General features: G+C 39.8%; 1 protein-coding gene across 9 annotated transcripts in view; it reads right to left on the reverse strand.

Moving 5' to 3' along the window:
• APP (amyloid beta precursor protein) overlaps positions 1-21,560 on the reverse strand; it is a 262,776-nt gene that overhangs the window by 8,619 nt on the left and 232,597 nt on the right. For 6 of the 9 annotated variants that reach the window (XM_072806643.1, XM_072806642.1, XM_072806639.1 and 3 more), the window contains 4 exons: positions 19,693-19,914; positions 11,295-11,348; positions 4,972-5,072; positions 2,107-2,253 (listed from right to left, as the gene is read on the reverse strand). In XM_072806643.1, coding sequence (XP_072662744.1) covers positions 2,107-2,253; positions 4,972-5,072; positions 11,295-11,348; positions 19,693-19,914 — 524 coding nt within the window. The remainder of the gene's footprint in view (positions 1-2,106; positions 2,254-4,971; positions 5,073-11,294; positions 11,349-19,692; positions 19,915-21,560) is intronic. The other 3 variants (XM_072806644.1, XM_072806641.1, XM_072806638.1) reach the window with 1 other exon arrangement.

Consider the following 21,560-nt stretch of genomic DNA (forward strand, 5'->3'; position numbering starts at 1 on the left):
TAGGCTCTTTGGACTTTGGCATCCCAAACAGGCACTTGAATTGATAAAAAGGAAGATGCCTCTTGGGAGGATTTGCCAGTCCAAGGCCATTAAAACCTACAATTACTGGTGACAGATGGTGACTACACTCATTGTGCTGAGTGCCGTGGAATGTACAGAACTGTCAAATCACTTGGTTGCACACCTGAAACTAACGAACATTGTAGGTCAACTAAGCTTCAACTAAAAACAAACAACTCCCATAAAATATATTAAAGAAATGAAAGGGGCTTTTTAACTATTCAAGTATGAAAACATTTTTTTTTTTTTGCCCAAATATGCAATGGGAAAAAAATGTTTTGAGTGATTGAGAAGTAAACTGATGCTAACAATGATACATCTTTTTTAAAGGACACGAGCTCAGAAATAACGATTATAAGAGCAACACCCCAGAGTCGGTGATGCTGTCATTGCCTACTTGATGTGCTGACAGTCAAGGCTGTCAATCGTTCTGTTCTTTTACATCTTGCTGCCCCCAGCACGTCCACACCAGTACGGACAGGGAAAAGAAGACTCAAAACCAATTCCATCAGCAGATCCCATCAACAAGCAGCCTGGAGAATGTTAAGAGCTGAACGCAATGAGGTTTCTGGCTTTGCCATACATTTATTTAAACGTTTCCTGCCTTTCTCTGATCGAGAATGGTTTGGAGGACATTTCTTCCAGGGGACGGCGGGTAGTGAGAAGTTTGACTCGCTGGAAATATCTGGACTTTTCTCTGGCGGAAGACACATGGTTAGATATGGGACAATCTGTATTTGGACCTTGGCCCTACCTAGTTCAACAACAGGTGAGCAGCTGCCAGCTATTTTCTCATCTACCAAATGAAAAGATCAATTTGACTGATCACAGAGATCTCTTTCGGTTCTAGAAAATTCTAATACTTCTTAAGACATATTAACTCACTTTCTCTAAGAGTTTCCTAAAAAATCATAGGGGCGCCTGCTTCTCCCTTTGTTGTCCCCACCCCCAACGCCGCCCCACTGGTACTCTCTCAAATAAATCAGTAAGATCTTAAAAAAAAAATTACACATACTATGAGGATTACCCACCCACTCCCCAACACCAGAACTGCATTTTAAAATACATGAGGGGCGCCTGGCTGGCTCAGTCGGTGGGACATGCAACCCTTGATCACGGGATTGTGAGTTCAAGCCCCATGCTGGGTGGTGTTGCGATTACTTAAAAATAAAATCTTAAAAAACATAAATGCCTAAGAAGAACTTATTTGTAAATTTTATATTTCAATATTTTGTGTCATGGGTTTAAGAAGTCACATTTGAACCTTGTAGCTATTCTATTTTGTTGGTGTAACTCATGACTTCCATGCTGTACACACTCATTAGTCATATGCTGGCCTGTGTGGACAAAGTCTTGAACGTAATCATGTGGTAATGGTGACTGTCACTTGGTGAATCTTCTCTCCAGCTCCAGGGCAACTATACTAACCCCTGGAAACGAAGATATTTCAGGCAGAAATGCAGGTAACAGGCTGAACAGCTTGAACAACCCTGCAGGTTCTGCTCAACTACTATCATGTGATTTTCCAAGAAACTTTAAAAGGTAAGACTCTTCACTGAAAATGAGTATTAATTACTACTCCCTGGTTTTACTAAGAAGTCAGAAGTCAGACTCTTTAAGACAAAAAAAAAATTAGGGAATGAATGCGCTTATGGTTTTTTTCTTTCTTTCTTTTTTTTTTTTTTGAAGCAGACTTCCAGCTTCTATTGTTGTTTTTTCCTTTTCTTTTAAATGGTTGAGGGTAATCACAACATCTTTAAGCCAGGCATCTTCATTAGTTATTATTTTGACATTTTGATACAATTTCTAAGATAAGCTGAGGGAGCAGCACACAATCCAATGCCTTGATTATAGCATTTTTAAGTCAGGATGAATGAAGACCAACACAAGAAAACAGCTGCCAAACTTGAGCACCATGCAGGAATCTTGATTTTTTTTTTCAAAGAATAGCTACTTAGGGATGATTCTTAGTTTAATGCCAAGCAAAATCTCTCATGTAGTCTTTCTTGCCCTCTCGCTTGCAAACACACAGCCATAGTCACTTACCTCCACCACACCGTGATGAATGGACGTGTACTGCTTCTTCTTCAGCATCACCAAGGTGATGACAATCACTGTTGCTATGACAACACCGCCCACCATGAGTCCAATGATGGCACCTTTGTTTGAGCCCACATCTTCTGCAAAGAACACCTTGAAAACAAAACAACAAAACAAAACAAAACAAAACAAAAAAAAAAGGTTTGCAATTGCACGAGAACAACTGGATGAGGAATGTGAAAAGTTTCAGTGTGGATCTTATGCAGTAAGTTTCAGCTGGTGGTCACTCCATTCTTCGGTGCATTACTTGGGGAAAAAAAAAAACCCACACATTCCACCTACTAACAATGACACCTGCAGTCTACAGAATGCTTCCCCAGTTCTGGGAAGTCTGCTTTCCACCCCACTCCCTCATGTTCCTAGAAAGGCTAAACAGTAGCCAAGAGGAACCTGAAACCCTCTGACAGGTGGAACATTTGGTGAGAGGTGGAGTGGGGATCTACCAAAGGCTGTAAAGGCACGGACTGTGCTTTTGAAAAGAGGCCCACTGAGGTACCTGATGCATGACCACTCCACCTTAGGTGCAAACCCAGAGATGTCCTAATTTCCTGAGATGGACATTAATACATAGAATAAAGCATCTGAGACAAAGGAGTTCATCTGAAGAATACAGACATCTTGTTACCTACTTTTAGCCACGATCCTTCAAGAGGACAGTACTGAATGAGCCTCCAGAAGTGTAATGCTTAAAAAAGAGTTTTTTCAAAGGGAAGAAGTAGTAGGCGACAAGATAAGAATTTTAATAGCCATACAGAACTCCGGCTTGCTTACACCTTTCTCCAGAAACCCAACTAAACCTTTTGTTTTACTCTTGCTCTTTGTTTGAATTGCACATAAACAATTTTGGAAACAATGTCAGAGATATTTGTTCAATCTGATAACTTGGCTGCGCAGCATTCCTTCATGTTGTTTATAAAAGCAAGTCACTATTTTTCAACTTTACATACCTAACTGGAATTATAAAAGCATGCTGTACTTTTTATAATCCTGTTATCTAAGGAGATGATCTTATGCCAGACCACCTGGCTTAACTACTACTAAACATATACCACATTTATTGTATAAATTAATAAAAACAGCTCCCTAAAGAAATTCTTTCGGTCTAATCTCAACACAGTAAAATGACTGGATTTTCCACAGTGACAAAGAACATCCTAGTGATCTGAAAAGGCAATATAAAATACAGCAAATAGGGCCAATTTCTAAGAGTCTTACTCAGGGTGTATCTGCAGCAAAACGAGAAACTTTTCATAATTATTCCCCTTTCTCAACAAATATGCTAGCTCAACATATTTATAAAAAGCAAATCATTAATTAGCTAATGATAAAAATGTGAGGTAATCAGGAATAAATGCAAGTCTGGACATCTTCCTGTGTCTTTAAGAAAATACTGTAATTTTGTAATATTCATTGCACTAATTATAGTACATTATCTTATCAACTAGCTCAGTAGAGGGAGCTGATTCTCCTAATTGCTGCCCTGCCATTAGTCACTGTCGCATTATAGGAGTTAGCATAATTGTGGAGATGAGCTTTTATGACACAGGCTCCAGAAAACGCAAATCCGCATGTTAATCTTCAGCTCCGTGCCCCACCAGCCCCTAACTCTGGAACAGCTACCCCAGAGTTTTTTTTTAACCTCTTCAGCATCGGTCAGATCAAGGGTGCCCCTGATTTTATATTAACTGAGACCGGATTAACCTGCCAGTGAAAATCATGCTTCAAAAACCCGAAATGTTCTTGTACAAAAAAGATTATGGGAGTTGAAATGCAAATCTGAATCACAGGCCAGTTTTGGATTTGCTCCAATTATTGAGAGTGAAAAGACACATGCACAATTGCACAATATTTCACAGACATTTCTTCTGTAATTTGCTACTTGGATTTAGAAATTATATTTATGAATATTGGAAAGATATTCTCTCCCTTGAAAAAGAGCATGAATGTTCCCCTCACCCCACCCCCAGTGCATGATAAACATCTGACAGCAGGTACTTCTCAAATATTATTATTGCTAAGAGAATTTATTACCATTTTTTGGTTGACTACTGAATATGCAGTAAAATTGTCTTCTTTATTAATTTAACCCACTTATTATGCTTACTGATAAGACGAAAGAAACCCTAGCATGATGCAGGATTTGATTTATCTGAAGCATCTGGTAAAAGATTTCATAGAACTACCGGAGCTGCCTGCAAAGGGGATGGGTGCTCTTTGATTTGTTCTGATTCTAACATTTGGGGGAACACACAGGGGGCAGGAGGAGATTCTGTCCAATAAGGAGGCTGCTGTCTTCCTTGCCCAAATCTTTCAAAGAGCAACCCTGCTCGGAACATGGAGTCCTGTGCACCTCCTGCCTCCACCTACCTTGGTAGAAACCCAGAGATCCTACCCTCACGGGAGAAACTTAAAACATGGGTGCTGGGGAAAGAACTCAGGAAGGAAGGGAAGAGGGAGAGATGAAGGGGCACAGAGAGACAGTTATAAATGCCAACTCCAAATCCACCTCTTAGAAGCCTGACTTCCTAGAAAATAGCGTGGAAGTTAATTAGAGCGGATATTATAATATAAATTAATTCCACTCTGAGCCCTGGGTGGGCTTTGCTGCCTTCCAGACATAAAGAACTATTCTATAAGGACCCCCCTTTTTCTTTTCTGTGTTTCCATGATGAACCCTATAATAGGCAAAAGTGTTTTATTCTTGTTTTTATCTTTTCCTTCACTGGATTTCTGGCACAGCGTGAACAAGCGTTAACAGGTCATCTGGCAAGGCAAGCAGAGTGGCAGGAAGAGGTGAACTACTTTACATACCAATTTTTGATGATGAACTTCATATCCTGAGTCATGTCGGAACTCGGCATCCATCTTCACCTCGGAGATCTCTTCCGTCTTGATATTTGTCAAGCCTGAACCTGCATTAATCCATAAGCATCACACCATGAGTAAATGATGCAGGACAGTCAATTCATTTTATCTGTAAACACTAACGCTGTAACACAAACGCTACCAAAACTTACTTTCTAAGTCTGGAGTGAGAGGAAACAGATTAGTGACTTTCTTTGAGAAAACTGACACCAGGGACACCTGGGTGGCTCAGCGGTTGAGCTTCTGCCTTTGGCCCAGAGCGTGATCCCAGAATCCAGGGATCGAGTCCCATGTCAGGCTCCCTGCATGGAGCCTGCTTCTCCCTCTGCCTGTGTCTCTGCTTTGCTCTCTGTGTCTCTCATGATTAAATAAATAAAATCTTTAAAAAAAAAGAAAACTGACACCCTGTATTTAAACCCTTAACCACTATCTATTTTAAAGAAAAAGAAATTAAAGATTAAAGAAATCCGAAGTTAAAGCTTCTACTGCCTTTAGACACATGTTGTAATTTTTTTTTTTTTTTTTTTTTTTTTAATGGGGAGAACCAGAAGTTAAATGCTAGTTGGGAAGTTGGCAAGGATGTGTTCCCAGAGTATACTGGCTTGTTTTAGGGGCTTATTGTCTAGCCTATTCTAGGTCTTTTCCCATATGTTCTCATTCTTTCAGAAAAAAATAAATAAAAAAAAAGTCTTTAAAAAAGAGCATTAATTACCTGGTAGAATCAAACTGCTACTTTAGGGCTTTGTTCCAATTACAAATAAATTATGTTTGTGTATCTATGCAGTGAAGCATTATAAAAATCATATTTATTTAGTTAAGTGATTTAGTTAGAGATACAGAATTAATTGGTTCATCCACTGAATAAAGACTTGCAGTCCATAATTCTAGAAAATGTTTCTGTGGGACTAAGAGAACTTATAATTTACTAACTCTTCCTTCTCTATAAATTGCTACAGGAGTCTTACACTAATTGTTACAATAAATTTCATTTTTCAAATAACAATTGGAAGCTGAAACACAAAGCGGCAAGGCCATTTTTGAAACAAAACCTGAAAGCACAATATATAAATTATCAGGTTCCACGTGTTGGAGCATTTATATATCAAAAGTCGTTGTTTTAGGATGAGAAAGGCTAAGATCCCATCTCTATGGTATTCCCACCCAGGGCCAGACCCTCACTCAGCTCCTAACTGGAGAAGAATCTCTCCGCTTGCCTCTGTTTTGGACAGCTCTGCCTCTGCCTACAAGAATGATGGTCTTCCTGCAAGCCCACCTGAGACCCCCTACAGCATCCGCTCTTTGAGCCTGTTCCACGCAGGGCGAGCCAACACCTCCCTTCTGCATGATAGCCTTGAGCAGACCAGACAGTCAAGGAGAGGCATTGTGTTCCTGATGGTTCTTGCTCAGGCTACATGTAACACCAGGTCCTTAGCTCCCATTGGACCTAATTTCTTGCATCTTGTCTAGTCACTCTTACAGCCTGGTCCACAAGGTGCTGTGAAACTGGTCACACATCTGGCTGAAACTGAAAAGCACAATGTCCACAGCGTAACCATGTGCCAGTCTAACAGCACAGCTCACACAAAAAGAAAAGGAGAAGTTGACAAGACCGCGGGCGCCTGTGCTGGTTTTGACACATCCCTGATTCCTTGTCCAATTGTTCACAAAGCTTCCATTTGATAACTCATCCGAAAACAGAGCCGAGACCAATGTCAATCCACACCTAGTCTGTGGACTGTCACCCTGTCTTCTCTCCTGTCCATCTGGCAGAATGAGTTTCTTCTCCCTATCTTCCCAGCTCTCCCGCTCTCCAAGGTCCACAAAGATCACGGAGGGCAGTTCAACAATTTCACCCTCAAGTTCTCCTAGCCTCCAATTTGCCTGGGTCACAAGGACTTGGATGTGGTAGAGAAGGGTTGTAGATTTAAAATATATCCACAAATTTATTAATGCTCCTCCTTTCCAGAGGTGGGACTGAATTCCTTTCCCTCGAGTGTGGACTGGATGGAGTGTCTTGCTTCTAATGAACAGACAACAGAGAAAGTGATCCTGGGGGACTTCTGAGTCTAGATCAAAAAAGGCACTGCAGCTTCCTTCTTGTTCTCTCTCTCGGGTCACTTGCCCTGGGAAAGCCAGCTGCCTTACCATGAGGACACTCAAGCAGCCCTACAAAAAGGTTCCCACGATGAGGTGTGGTGTCCTGCCTACAGCCATGTCAGTGAGCCAGCTTGGAAATGGACCCACCACAGTCAAGCTTCAAGTCTTCAGATGGTTGCAGCTCTAGAGGGTGTCTTGACTGCAACCTCCTGAGGGACCTGGGGCCAGAAGCACCCAGATAATCCATGCCTGAAATACTGATCGTTCCAGTAGTTATAAGCAACTAAATGCTTGTTGTTTTAAGTCACTTAGTTACGGAATTATTTGTTGCATTAGCAGTAGAAAACCAGTACAAGGAGCTAGCTAGTGCTTTCTTTTTTCATCTTGATCTACTTTGGGCTTTCATTTTTTCTTTCAAAAGATCACTCTCTTTAATATATAGACACAAAGGCAGAAGCACAAATGGGACAGTCTCCCCTTGTCTCTCATCTTTTGCTGGGTCCTCTCACTGGCTGTCCCTCACCCCCTGACCCTGTCCCAAGAGCTCTTCTTTTTTATGTTCTTGCTTTGAAATTATTTGCATTTTCTCATCATTTTCAACTCACTCTGACCTCTAATTTCCTAACACTATGTCACTGTGTTTATTGAGCTGTGATACTAATGCTATTTGTCATTGGTTTTATTTATACATATAAATAATATTTATTTATAAAAATATAGTTTATTTATTTAATATGTATATATTAATCTTTCTATAGGCCCTTTTCAATCTGAGAAGGGGTTGTATAACCACAGTAATTTCTTTATAGCTCACCCTTTTGCTGTCATCAGGATCTAGCAATGCAACAGTTAAAATTATATTTCGAGATTTTAATCAAAGTCTCTTTGAATAGTCTTTTCTTTTAGATTTGTGGGACCAATGATTACTTCAAAAAATAGGAGCTCTCCATTCAAAATTATAAAAGCCCATAATTTCAGAAAGGAGAGTGAAATACTTTTGGTACTCAAAATTCAAATTCAAAAAAACAAAACAAAACAAAAACCATATTCAAATTCATGTAACAATCAGAACAACAGATGATTAATCATAGTGCAATAGTTTGCAAGACTTTCAGAAGAAAGATCTTCCTAGTTCATTTGTGTGTAGCATGTATAAGCACTTAGTGAAAGGACTTTCTATACATGAAGCAAATCTCACTAAAAGGGAAGAAAAATAAGCTTGCACATAGCAAAACATCATCAGTAATAGGCTCATATTGCATGTGATGAAATGTGACATGTAGATTGAAATATATCGCAGGGACCTTTGCGTACAGGCTCGTCAGACATGTTTTCTCAATTGTACTGATTCCATTCCAAGCCCTGGTGTAACTCTAGTTCTCTATGTCATGGTAAGCGAGCAGAATCTGCTTTCTTTTGAGGGGGGAGGGAGGTGTGTCCCTCATGAAACCTTTTACATGGCTTGGAGTCAAGGATTTGGTCTCCTTTATGAGGACTGCAGAAGGGTGATAATAACTTAGAGTGGGAAGGGTAGCTTTCCTCCCCCTGTGAAGAGCTTGCTAATGTATTTTTCTTCTTTATTCTGGTCAAATGTGTAACTTGACCTCCAGAACCCCTTCTTCCCTGGAAGCAAGCAGGGGGAGTAGCTGTAATGACCGCCATGCCCAGAAATCCCCACTGCTACCACTGTTTTTCCTACTTGACATTACATTCTAAGTTACAGTGCCCTGGTTTTTCAGAAGTCTAAAGATATAGTTTGGCACACTGAACTCAAGCGTGCAGTCTCCTAAAGAGTGATGTTGGAAGAACCACAACTAGTTCTATGAACGTAGCAGGGAATTGGTCCAAATGCTTGGGATACGGCTGGTAAGCACAGAAAAAGAGCACATGTCCTACTACTATATATCTGGCAAGTAAGAGCTATTCGTAAAGTAGAGTCTTCCTCACTTTGGATCTGATCATTCTTGCTTACGTATGGCCTTCTTTTATTGGAGAAAAAGTACAAGAAAGCAAGCTAAGCCCAGGCCACGCTCCCGTCTTTGAATCCTTCCCCTCTTCTTTGCCAATGGATGAGTCTCAAAATTTTTGAAATGCTTCCCTGAAGTTCACCTCCTATATGTGCCTGGATTAGCACACCCTCAGTGAGTGGCCCATCTGCTTACCTCACAGACACCCTGGTTTGTACTTTACGTTGGTTTGTATTCCCCTGCCTTTCTAATTCCATCTCCTCTTAAATATGCTAAGTGTGTTCCTTCTATTATATATACTTCAAGCTCCTGAGAATGGGGAACTTATCATTTTATTTCTTTCCACCCACCACAGCATTTAATGCATTGTTCTCTGTGAAATACCAAAATGAAATATTGCTGTTATAGAAACATTATTATTGTTATAATAAAGACCTTGGATGGCTTCTTCCCCCCACATAACAACTCTAACTACTTTCTAGCTCTTCTCTTAAAATAGATTGTTTTGGGGGGAAATGAACGGAAAAGTTATTTTCATGTTAGAGTTTTTTAAAAAAAGGGGAAAAAAATCAACTTTGGTGGTTGTCAAACCCTCCCCCCCTCATATTCCAAATAGAACATATTAGCCTAGAGGGCCCAAAGAAGGGACTTTATAAAATTGGTTGTAAGAGTGCTAAGAGTGCTTCTAATTCACTTTTTATTCTTGTAGGTGAAGAGCATCTCTTCCTTAAAAGTAAAATAGAAAGTGGCATAAAAAAAGGCCCAAGGCAAATGATCATCCTGAGCTGGTCTCAGTAACTGTTAGAACAGAACTGACCCCTTAGCCTTGAGCTCCACCATGGGCTGAGCAGGATGGGGATGTCATTTGCTGGTTCCTTAAAATTCACTTGCATGACAATGGCAATAAGGAAGACATTAGGAGAGCCCACACTGTGTCTGACTTACTATAATTCAAGTTCCTCTGAAAAGCCCTAAAGGCAGAACCAACCAGAGCAGCTGTCAAGATGTGTCACACAGAGTCATGAAGATGCCATAGGGCAGATTCAGAGTTCTCATCAATGACTGTGGTTGGAGATAGAAGGGGTCTGAGCCAACACTGGCAGTGTGAGGCGCAGGGTCTGTTCTTGGCAGGCTACCAACTGTTACCTGAGCCAGGGACCTACCTCCATGTGTTAATATCTTCAAACATGGTGAAGTCCCTATCCCTTGATTATTGCACAAGGCCATTATGAGGATAAGGAAGGAAATAAATTCCGGAAGGTTTACTTGTTTGTGGAGCTAAGTTTCTCTAGAATACACAGCTGGGTCAACTCTGTAACTGCTGTCTTTGTTTCATGGAAACCAATGGCTACCATTAGTTGGTCAAAATTGTGCATAAAGTCAAAACCAGGTTCATGTGTGCTTCTGTTGTGGTGTGACATTATTTTAAAAACAGTTTGAGATATAGACTAGATACAGAAAAAAGGATCAAAGTGTACTTCTTAATGCTGGGGAAACTGTAAAAAAAAAAAAGAAGTGTCTATTATAGTGTTAATGAGAATTTTAGGTGATTACAAAAAATAGAAGACTGGTATACAAAACTATGCACATATATCCTTTCTGTCACTGTAGTCACTCATGGAGAATACGTCCATACAACCCATGAAAGAGAAAATGCAAATATTTCTGGGTTCTAGAGGTAGGCCCATTCTGATATTTTTAGGAATTCACATCTATGTGAGGAACTGATTGAAGTTTGAGCCCAATTCAGTCAGAAGAGGACCCGTCTGCATACCAAACAAGAAAGGAAGGAAGAGGTATTCAAAGCAGAGACCAAGTTGTCACCGGATAGAATCTGCATCTGTGTGGCTTTCCATTTTTGAGGACACAGAGGTCTAAATACTCTTCTCCACTTAAAAAAGGAAAAAAAAAAAAAAAAAAAAAAAAAAAAAAAAAAAAAAAAACCACCCCATAAGCTGGAAGGGCTCTCTTATTATTTGAAAAGGAAAGCTCAGAAAGAAAATAGATAACCTAAATAGGAACTTGGAAAATCAAGTGTAAGGAAAAAGCAAGGGGAATCTTTGAGAAGTCTGGTTTCCAGGTCCTTTCAAATCCTCTCTCCCTAACTGCAGTGTAGACAGGCTAATCACGAAGAGCAGGGGGGTGGCGTTGGCTCAGGCTCAAGCGCAAGATGCTGAGAGGTAGAAAGTAACCGGGTTATTATACCTGGTCGGGTGGTGAGTCCTCGGTCGGCGGCAGGGCGGGCATCAACAGGCTCAACTGGGCACAGGGAAAGCAAACAAGACAAATCAAGATGGTGAGTTGTGGCTCCTGAACACAGAGCAGGGAAAAGCATGTGAAATACATAGGTTATTGGAAAAAAAAAAAAAAAAGGCAGCTGGAAGAGAACCACCAGTGAGTTAATCCTGAGTATCAAGGAATAGGAGCGGTACCACTTCAAAAGGCTTACCACTATTGATGGGCCAACCTTACTAATAAAAGTTTTCTAATAAAAGCACTCACCAGGACATGCAGCAACATCAAAGATGGGAGAGGGGAGTGTGGATTTGCTGCTCCTTGAGTTTAGAGATGGTTTCTTGGCTTTGATTAGAAATAAAATACATTATACCCAGCCTGGTGGAAAGTCTTGACGATACCTCCCTTTACAACTGTCCAATCTTATCTTATTTTACAGTTAATTAACTACAAAAGGACTCCATTAAATCCCCTGGGAGAATGTAAACATGAGTTCATTGGGAGAGAAAAGTTTCACCACACAATCTGCCATTTAGTGCATAAAATTTTGCTCCCATTTTGAGGGTGAAAGAAGTCAGCTAGAAAGTCAGTCTTTCTCTCTCTAGTTTTAAAGGCTGGTAGTTACTATTTTAGTAGATGACTTAGAGTTGAAAACATGTGAAATGTGAGTATTTCTTTTCATATGTCTCACCTTCCACAATTTTTCCTTTGTGAATATTCTGGGCTAGACCCAAAGGAACCCGTGCAGGTGGCATAGGGTGCCCGCCTTTGCTTATCATTAGCTGGTATTTCCAAAGTGCTTCTGAGTCTCAGAAACTAGAACTTGAACTTAGACTGGTATTTGAAGAAACAGGCAAGGGAGAGAACCAAAGCTTTCAGGATTAAAAAATGGGCAAGAGGCAAATGAAGCCGAGGAAGGGGAGAAGCCCCTTGCGTAAGGCCTGGGAAATAAAAGATAAGAAGGTAAGCAAAGGTGAGCAAAGATGTTGGTGGGAAGAAAGGTGTGCTCGATGGGATGGTTTCTGGAACACCAGTTTCAATAAAACCAGACAGCTTACTGATGTACACAGCTCAGGCACTGCAAGGTGGGATTACAAACCCACGTCGATCCTGAATGTCACACGTTGGCAGAAAAGTGGAGAAGAGAGTGGCAGGAAGTCAAGCCTTCAAAGTATGGAAAAATCAGGCTTCTGAGAATACTAAGACATTTGGATGCATCGAAAGAGCAAGGTTTAGTCCTTTACCATGCAGACTGGCAGCATGGCGGAGAGAAGAGGGTGGAGGCCTCTGTACCCAACATTGGCAATGTAAGCAACCTTGGCTGAATGACCACTTCTGAGGCTGTTTCTGCATATGTAAAATAGTATCTCCTAATTGCAGTGAGAAACAAAAAAAAAAAAATTAAGAACTGTTTTGGAAATGCTCAAATACTATGAAACTGCACTTACTAAGTATTCCCTAACTATCGCTGAGAAGAGGACTGATTGCTAGTACTTTACTGGCATGACAGATTAAGACATACTTCCTTCTGTAACTCATGAATACATTTGAATGATATAGTTTCTCTGTGTTCTACCTTTCTTCCCACCTGCAACAGTACTTAGTGAGAGACCTTCCTTATTCCATGTAAAATAGAGTTAACAGAGGGATTATTTTATTTTTCAAGAATTTCTTCACCAGAGCTCCAATGGTGCTTCCGCTGAAGATGAGCATGGAGAAGCACTCTCATGGAGCAAAAAAGTAACTCTAAGTGGGGATCCTATCTATCAATGGCTAACCTATCAGAAACCAAATTTGACTCATGAAGGAATCAGTAGGTAATCTGTGGTTTAAATGCAGGCTGAAGAGCTGGCCGTTGGTCCCAGGGTCCACTTTAATGCCATTACTGATTTACTCTGTGATCTTGGGCAAGCCATCACATTCTTTCCAATCCTCAACTTTGTCATAAGTAAACAGGGTTTTTCCAGGGCTCAAACGTGCACACATATGCACAAGAACCTTACAAATGATAAAGTACTATTCCACAGTTACTTAAAATACAGAAAAAGCATCAAATGTACAGACAAAAAAAAAGTCCGAAAGATATTACCACAAAAAGCTATCAGTAGTTATCTCTAGGTGAGGAGATCGTTTCTAGAAGCTTCTCTGCCTTTTCTTCCCAGTGTGCATGTTCATTTGAAATTCGAAAATAGTAATAACAGCTTTTCCTTTTAGGAAGATGAAACAATTAATAGTTTTATTGACTTAAACCCTAGCCTGCTTTAACAGTTGGAGGCTGATTCAGTATGAATTAATATTCAAAATATAAGTAAGTCTTGTGTTCAGTGAGGAGACACCAATCAATTTTTTTAAAAAAAATTATGACATCATTGCCAAAAATGAATATACATTGACAAGACAGAGAGGTGCATTATTTCCCAGTCCAACACAAATACTTCCCAATTTTCCAAATGAACTATTACTCGTTGAACCAGAAAGTAACTTAAGTATAGTGTTCGAAACATTTTACTCTAGCTGTTTAGCAAATTAAAAATAGGAGGTCATCTTAAAGAGTTAAAACTTAAGTAGAAATGTGTTATTCCCATGCCTTCAATAGCTTTGACTCAAATGTCTCCTTAGGAGAGGAGACAAACTGATCCAAATTCTGGGGCTTCTGAGTTTGTTCTGTTGTTCCTTATAACACACCAATTCTAAGCTAAATGCTGCTTAGCACAGCCTGCTACCAGGCTCAAGGCAATGGAGGAATCAGCAGGAAAACAGTTTTACACATGCAGAAAACAGGCCTGAAGAGGACATTATTTAATTTCAATTTCAGCATTTATTTCAGCATTCATTTATTTTTAAAAAGGCCTTAAAAATTTATTTATTTTTTTAAAGGATTTTATTTATTTATTCATGAGACACAGAGAGGCAGAGACACAGACAGAGGGAGAAGCAGACTCCCTGTGGGGAGCCCGATGTGGGACTAGATCCCAGGACCCCAGGATCCCAGGATCAAGACCTGAGTTGAAGGCAGACGTTCAAGCACTGAGCCACCTAGGAGTCCCAAATTCATTTGTTTTAGAGAGAGATAGAGAGAGCATGCAAGCGGGGGGAGGGGCAGAGGGAGAGGAAGAGAGAATCTCAAGCAGCCTCCCCACTGAGCATGGAGCCTGACATGGGGCTCGATCTCATGACCTTGAGATCATTACCTGAGCGAAAACCAAGAGTTGGATGCTTAGCCAACTCTGCCACCCAAGCATCCTTCATTTTCAGCATTTAAAGTGATTTGGTCATTGCTTCTTTAGTAGGCTAATTAGAAATATACCAGAGGACATCTTCCCCTCACAATTATATACATATTATAAGACCTGTTATGCCTCTTTGAGAATATTATAGTATTTCCATGCATGTATTCTATACAAAGAAGCTGACTGTTGGCCACCTTTTGGCTGGCCTGCTTAGCAATCATGACAAAGCAGAACAAACACAAATGCCTTTAGCAAGATGACTTCACAATCCAAGAGAACAGCAGTTTGATAAATAACAGCTTCACTTCAGTTTAGCCAGTTAAGCTTTGTGGATCTGAAAAAAACCACAGAAAATCCCCCAAGGCAAACTGTAGCTGGCCAAATAGCCTAAAATATGGGAAAACTGCGATACGCTTAGTTTTTCAATAAAAATTAAAAGAATCCTTGGTATCTGACTCTCTCTCTGGACTCGGTGGGCTCTTCTTAAGAAAAACCAATAAATTGTTGGTGAGTGTGTTTGAAGCTATGATGATGAGGATTGCATGAAATGAAAGGGAATCCTTTCAGAATTTTAGGTATTTTCAATATTCTGTGTGTGAGATATTCACAGGTGGTAAGGTCCCGGGGAGAGGGAACAAGGGGAGGAGATGGGGAGGGCAGACAGGAGACACAGTTACACACAGTTTTAAGACTGTGTCATTATATGGTTTATTATAGTAATTAATTTTTTAAAAGATCTTATTTACTTATTAATGAGAGATAGAGAGAGAAAGAGAGAGAGAGTGTGGCAGAGACACAGGTAGAGGGAGAAGCAGGCTCCATCCAGGGAGCCTGACATGGGACTTGATCCCAGGTCTCCAGGATCAGGCCCTGGGCTGAAGGCGGCAGTAAACTGCTGAGCCACCTGGGCTGCCCTCGTAATTAATTTTTAAGGATACACTGTTTGGGTCATAGGGTGATTCTCCCTGGGATCAGCTGGTAAAACCTCTCTAATAAGATCTTGGTCCTATAGAAAGAATGAACAAATGAACAAACAGACAAAAGAAAGAAAAGAAAGACAGAAAAGACAGGAGGGAAGGAAGATAGGAAGGAAGATAAAGGAAAGGAATGAAAGAAGGAAGGAAGGAAGGAAGGAAGGAAGGAAGGAAGGAAGGAAGGAAGGAGAAAGAGTGAGCTACGCTAAACATTTACTGTGTTGTAGATACTTTAAGACCTTTTCCTGCCATCTCCATCAATGCTCATAGCTTATCTCTGAATTAGGAATTATTATCACCTTTGTTTTGTAGACCAGGAAAGAGCCACAGAGGCTCTCTCACTTGCCCACAACACACAGCACTGCTGGAATTTAAACTCTGATGACCCACACCATTCAGGAACGTGAGGCAGCTACCATTCTGTGGGATGGTGGGAATGTGGAGGTGTTTTTGGTTGTCACCACGACTACTGGGGAAAGGACACTACTGGCTTCTAGAGGATGGGGTCCAAAGATGCTAGATGCTAGGCACAGGGCAATCCCATGCAAATAAAACTAGCTCTGCATTTCTATGATTTCCTAAATTCCATCTGGACGTTCATTTATCTATGATCATGTGGGACTAGAATGTAACTTGGTTGGATATATAAGCACAAAGTGGTTTTTTGCATAGTTCTTACTGTAACCTGGACTGCTAAGAGCTCACCACCGGGTAAAATGAGGGAAGGTTGTTTTATTTAGAGCCTTCCCAGGAGTTCTTCACTATTTTAGGGAATCATCCACCGTTGCTCACAGAACATGAATCATGGAATCAGCCCTCGTATCCATCTGCATCTGTATCTGTCACATCCATACAGGACAAACACCTGATTATGCGCCACTGTTTCCGCTAGTAGGCTAGCCTGCATACTTATGTGTTCATTGAGTTTTCCCCGTGAAACACTGTCAGTCCGTTTTATTTCAAGATTCACCGTTAAGGAGGCTTTTCAAAATGTTGTAAAAAGAGTGTTGGGTCTGATAATAGCAAGAACCAGAACTCAAGCTCTGAGATCCTCAATATTATTGCTTTGTAATACTTTTATTTAAGATTTTTCTATTTATCATCGACAGATCTTTATATAACAAGAGTATCAGCTCTTTCGATGAGGCCTGGGCAATGTTAACAGCTGTGTCCTGGTCAAAGACCTAGAGGGACTCAATCAAGGACTTCGCCCAAGTGGGCATCTTGGCAACACCCAAGAGTGTGTCTATGTGCAGGAGTGTAGACTGTCTCCCTGGACCAATGGCCATAGGCCACTCTCAGAGCCCACTTTTCTCAGTGGAGGTATTGCTACCAGAGTAGTCCATTGGTAGTCCATTGCTACTCTGGGGTATCTCCAAAATCTATTGTTCTTAGCCTTCCAAAAACTGATCACTTTGGAGAAACCCAGTGGTTAGCCCAATCTTCTTTCTTTGGGTTACCTGGCAGTGTATCACTGGCAGTGAGGATCACTGCTTACCTCCTAACCTGGACATAGACTTCTTTCTTATTTGATTTGGGAGGATTGTCAAGGGGCAGAAGACCAGGAAAATAATGGATATGTTGGCAGGGGCACCACGGTTTGGAATTTAGGAAGCTGCTTTAAGTAAAATAGTTCCTTCCTCTATTTCTACTTAAAAAGAACAACCGATATCCTTGCATTTATTTTCCCTGAACAGAGTGGGTCAGTTTGGCTACTATTTAAGAATTTTAATATAAACAGAATGCTTACTAGAATGCATACAATTTTTAATGGAGATCACATATGCATGAATATATACAAAATCAAGATGAAATACTTGTTAGGACATAAAGAAAGATTTATTTAACTGCTGAAATTATTTATACTCCTAATATGATAATCGCAAAGTTAAATTTACCTCATTAAAGTTACCAAGGAAATGCGGTATGCATACTAGGCAGTTAAGCTCTCAATATCTAATAGAGTGAGAAAGTAAAGAGAAAAGCTGAAATTCAGGAAATGCAACACTTTCTAGAATAGTTCTATGTGGCACCAAGATCACTGCATTTCGCTATATTCATTAACTTTGAAGAGCGAACATAAATAGGGCTCGAGTGTCTTTGCTGTTGTTCTTAAAAAACTGTATATTCTACATTTGTAAAGGATTTACCACATTTAAGAGAAATACCAAGTATTACATCAAACATACACAGTAATTTCTGTAAATTAATTTTTACCCTGCTAATGCAGCTTGCTTTGGCCTTCTGAAACTTTCCATAAACTTTACCATAAGTAAGTTATAATTTCTAGTTTCTATTATTTTTGTGTGTGTGTGATCATAACAAGTCGGGTAGGCTCTGAAATAAGTTGTATCTTATTTTTCCAAAATCAACAAGTAATGGAAAACATTAAATGGGAACATTTTATTTCTAGAAACTACGTATTTGAAAGATGTGAAAAGATCACAGGAAAAGGACAGGAAGCTCTTTGTAAATTATAGTTTTAGAATCATTGCAGTTGAATAAATTTTCAAAGGCAAGGGTAATTTTTAACAAAGAACACAGTCTAATCTATGTAATTTAAATTTTTTTTTCATAAAAAGTTAAGAGTTGGAATCAAGGGCATTAAGGGTATTAATTTTCTATCAAAGGAAGTTTGTCAGACTTCAGATGTCGGACCTGTTTCTCCCTGAATTAAACAGCTTAATGTGTGAAAGGAAAAGAGTGTGCATTCAATTTACAAATGAGACTGGACATTTTCCACAAAGAATTCTCATTAGTGACTGAATGATGAGGATTTTAAAAGACCAAAATGTATCCGCTTATTAAAAAAAATGATATAGTCAGCACTCTTATAATTTAATAAGGAAGTTACCCTTGTAACTGAAGTTTTTAAAGTTTTACAAGTCTTTACATTTTTTTCCTCTATGTCAGAATTATTTTTACAAATGGTAAAGTCTTAATTACTTTTACGTTATAAATGACACTGCTGTTTGTAGCTGGTATTACTACTATACGGTGCCCCTTTTCAAATTAATGAAACATATCTGGGGTGATTATTCACCTGCAAACTGTCTATAGAAAGATTTTCTGTAATGGTTCTTTAAAAAAAAAAAAAAAAAGCTTCTATAATACACTTAAGGTCTGATACCAAGTTTAAATTTAGTTCGAGGGCAGCCCCGGTGGCGCAGCGGTTTAGGGCCGCCTGCAGCCCAGGGCGTGATCCTGGAGACCCTGGATCGAGTCCCACGTCAGGCTCTCTGCATGGAGCCTGCTTCTACCTCTGCTTGTGTCTCTCATTCTCTCTCTGTGTCTCTATGAATAAATAAATAAAAAATCTTTAAAAAAAAATTTAGTCCGAGGTGTATACTGACTGCACTTCGAGGAATCCATACTATAAAATAATCATGTTAAAATTATTACCACTATCCAAACTTGCCACCTTCACAAAGAAACTCTTCTAAAATTTTGTGTTCTTAAAAAAAATGCTATTAGAATTCAGAAATCAAGGTGTTCCTGTGTTTGAAATTTTATACCTCTGAACATGTAAAAATGTTTATGGGTTAAAAGGAATTAAAAGATGTTCTCTCATTGAGAGATATCATTTGGAACTTTCTGCTAAGAAATCCCTGTGAAAGAAAGTACATCATCCAATGTGCAAATCTATGATAACTCAGAATTTTCTCTGAGTTATCATAGGAAAAAAATATGTTGACTGATACACTTAATTTTGAAAGTTGCCTTAAATTTAACTTTCTAAACACAAAGTTGTTTAAATATTTAGCAAAATTACAATTTATTTGTAGCTGGTTCTTTATCTTTCTTTTTTTTTTTAAACATTCAATGCAGTCTGAAATTTAATGCACTGGAATAAATAACCAGGAGAGATTATTTTGATGCTTTTCAAATCTCCATTTCTGTAGGCCCCATGAAAACTTCTCCCCACGAGGGGGAGAAAAATTTATATAATTTCATCCTCTGTTTGCTTTGAAGGTGAGCCTAGAATGGCCACCGCTACCTAAACATACATTGAATATTGTTCTTTTTTTTCCAGAAGCAACAAAATACCTCTAGGTAAGAAAGTATTTTTTCAAATGTGTAGAAAGTCACCACTCAAGAATATCTGAAAGATGTATATATACATATATATACTGGAATATTCTTGCTCTCTCTGGGGCCTCTTACCTTCATTTTCTGTGTTGGCCGGCACTGAGTCGACCCCAAAAGGATGCCAGGGCTGGAGATCATCCAGGCTGAACTCTCCATTCACGGGAAGAAGCTCCACGGTGGTTTTCGTTTCTGTCAAAGATGGCATGAGGGCATCGTTTCCATAACTGATTCTTGGTTCACTGATCATGTTGGCCAAGACGTCATCCGAGTAGTTTTGCTCTTTCTGAAGCAGCTCATCTAAACAAAACAAAGCCATGTGTTTGGTGAGTCACAGCAACAAGTGGAACTGCAGCAGTGGCTACCATCTGCTGCCTGCCAGACATGATTTGAAAAGCTCTACAAGCAGGATCTTATGTCTCCATCTGACAGATGTGACAACTGAGGCCCATGGCAGTTGAGCCACTTATGAAAAATTATAGCCAAGTGCCCAGGGCTGAATGGCTATAACCCTCCTTTTGATGATGAAAGATCTCGAGAGCTAAATCTCCATTCCCTCCTCTGACACAGATTCTGGTATCCTGTGATCACAGAGCAGTCAACAGTGTGCTCCGCTGAGGTGTTTGCCGGGACATGTGGCAGCACGTGAGGTACAATTACTTTCAAACTGAAGGATATAATCCAGCGAATCCCTAGTCTTTCCTTGAAAATGTGTTAGGACAAAAGAAGTAAAACTGGTGGTGGTCTGCTCCATTCTTTTTTAAAAAAATTAATTTATATTCAATTAATTAACATATAGTCAATTATTATTTTCAGAGGCAGAGGGCAAGGATTCAGTCTTATGGAACACCCAATGTTCATTACATTGTGTGCCCTCCTTAATGCCCACCACCTAGTTAACCCGTCCCTCCCTCCCTCTCCCCTCCAGCAACCCTCAGTTTGGTTCCTATTTCATTCTTAGACATTTTTTATTTTTTTATTTTTATTTTTTAAAGATTTTATTTACTTATTCATAGAGACACACAGAGAGAAAGAGAGGCAGAGACACAGGCAGAGGGAGAAGCAGGCTCCATGCAGAGCCTGACGTGGGACTCGATCCAGGGTCTCCAGGATCACGCCCTGGACTGCAGGCGGCGCTAAACCTCTGCGCCACCGGGGCTGCCTTCCTGTTTCATTCTTGAACAGTTCTCATTGTTTGTCCTTGAACAAATCTGTCTTCCCCAATGGCCCCCTAGGTGCTGCATGATTTATGTTCTGAGGCAACAGAGAAGCAGTCCCCTTGCCTTCCCAGTCGTGGCCTTGCAGACATGAAGCTCTGCTCCAGGCTGTTGCTCTGCTGTGGGCGAAACCTCCCTGCCTCCCAGCAGGTGCTATGCCATCTCAAACCAAATTTCCTGCCTCTTCCCGCTGCTGCTTCTCTTTTCAAAAAATGCTATCAATTATTCCCCTCTTACAAAGAATGGACTAAACAAAATCAACTTTATGGAACAGAACAGACTTACCTGAAGTTCTTATAGACTAGTGAAAATCCCTAAGTTCTACATTCCATTATTGCAATGCATTTTTACTGGAAAAGAGAGTTGGGAATATAACCCTGTGCTGATTGCAATCATTGCTTTAAATACAGGGTTATCACAAGATTTGTGAATCTCCTATCATGCTGCCACAGTTCACCAGGTTTTACCATGTGATCTAGTTTTTAAAATTAGACACTCATGAATAGCATGTGTTATTACAAATGGCTATGAACCAGGATATCTCATCCTCCAATCACACCTCCATCGAGAGTTTATTGTATTACATATCTCAAACAAATTACTGGTTAGTATTGTTGCTGCAGAAAGTGGAAGAAAATAAAATCGGGATTTAAATTTGATTTGTAACATTTTACTATCATCCTTCACATTCTCTCTTTCTCTCTTTTTTTTGATTTCATTTATTTATTC

The sequence above is a fragment of the Canis lupus genome, chromosome 30 (genome assembly GCF_048164855.1).
Source record: "Canis lupus baileyi chromosome 30, mCanLup2.hap1, whole genome shotgun sequence".
NCBI classification, from domain to species: Eukaryota; Metazoa; Chordata; class Mammalia; order Carnivora; family Canidae; genus Canis; species Canis lupus.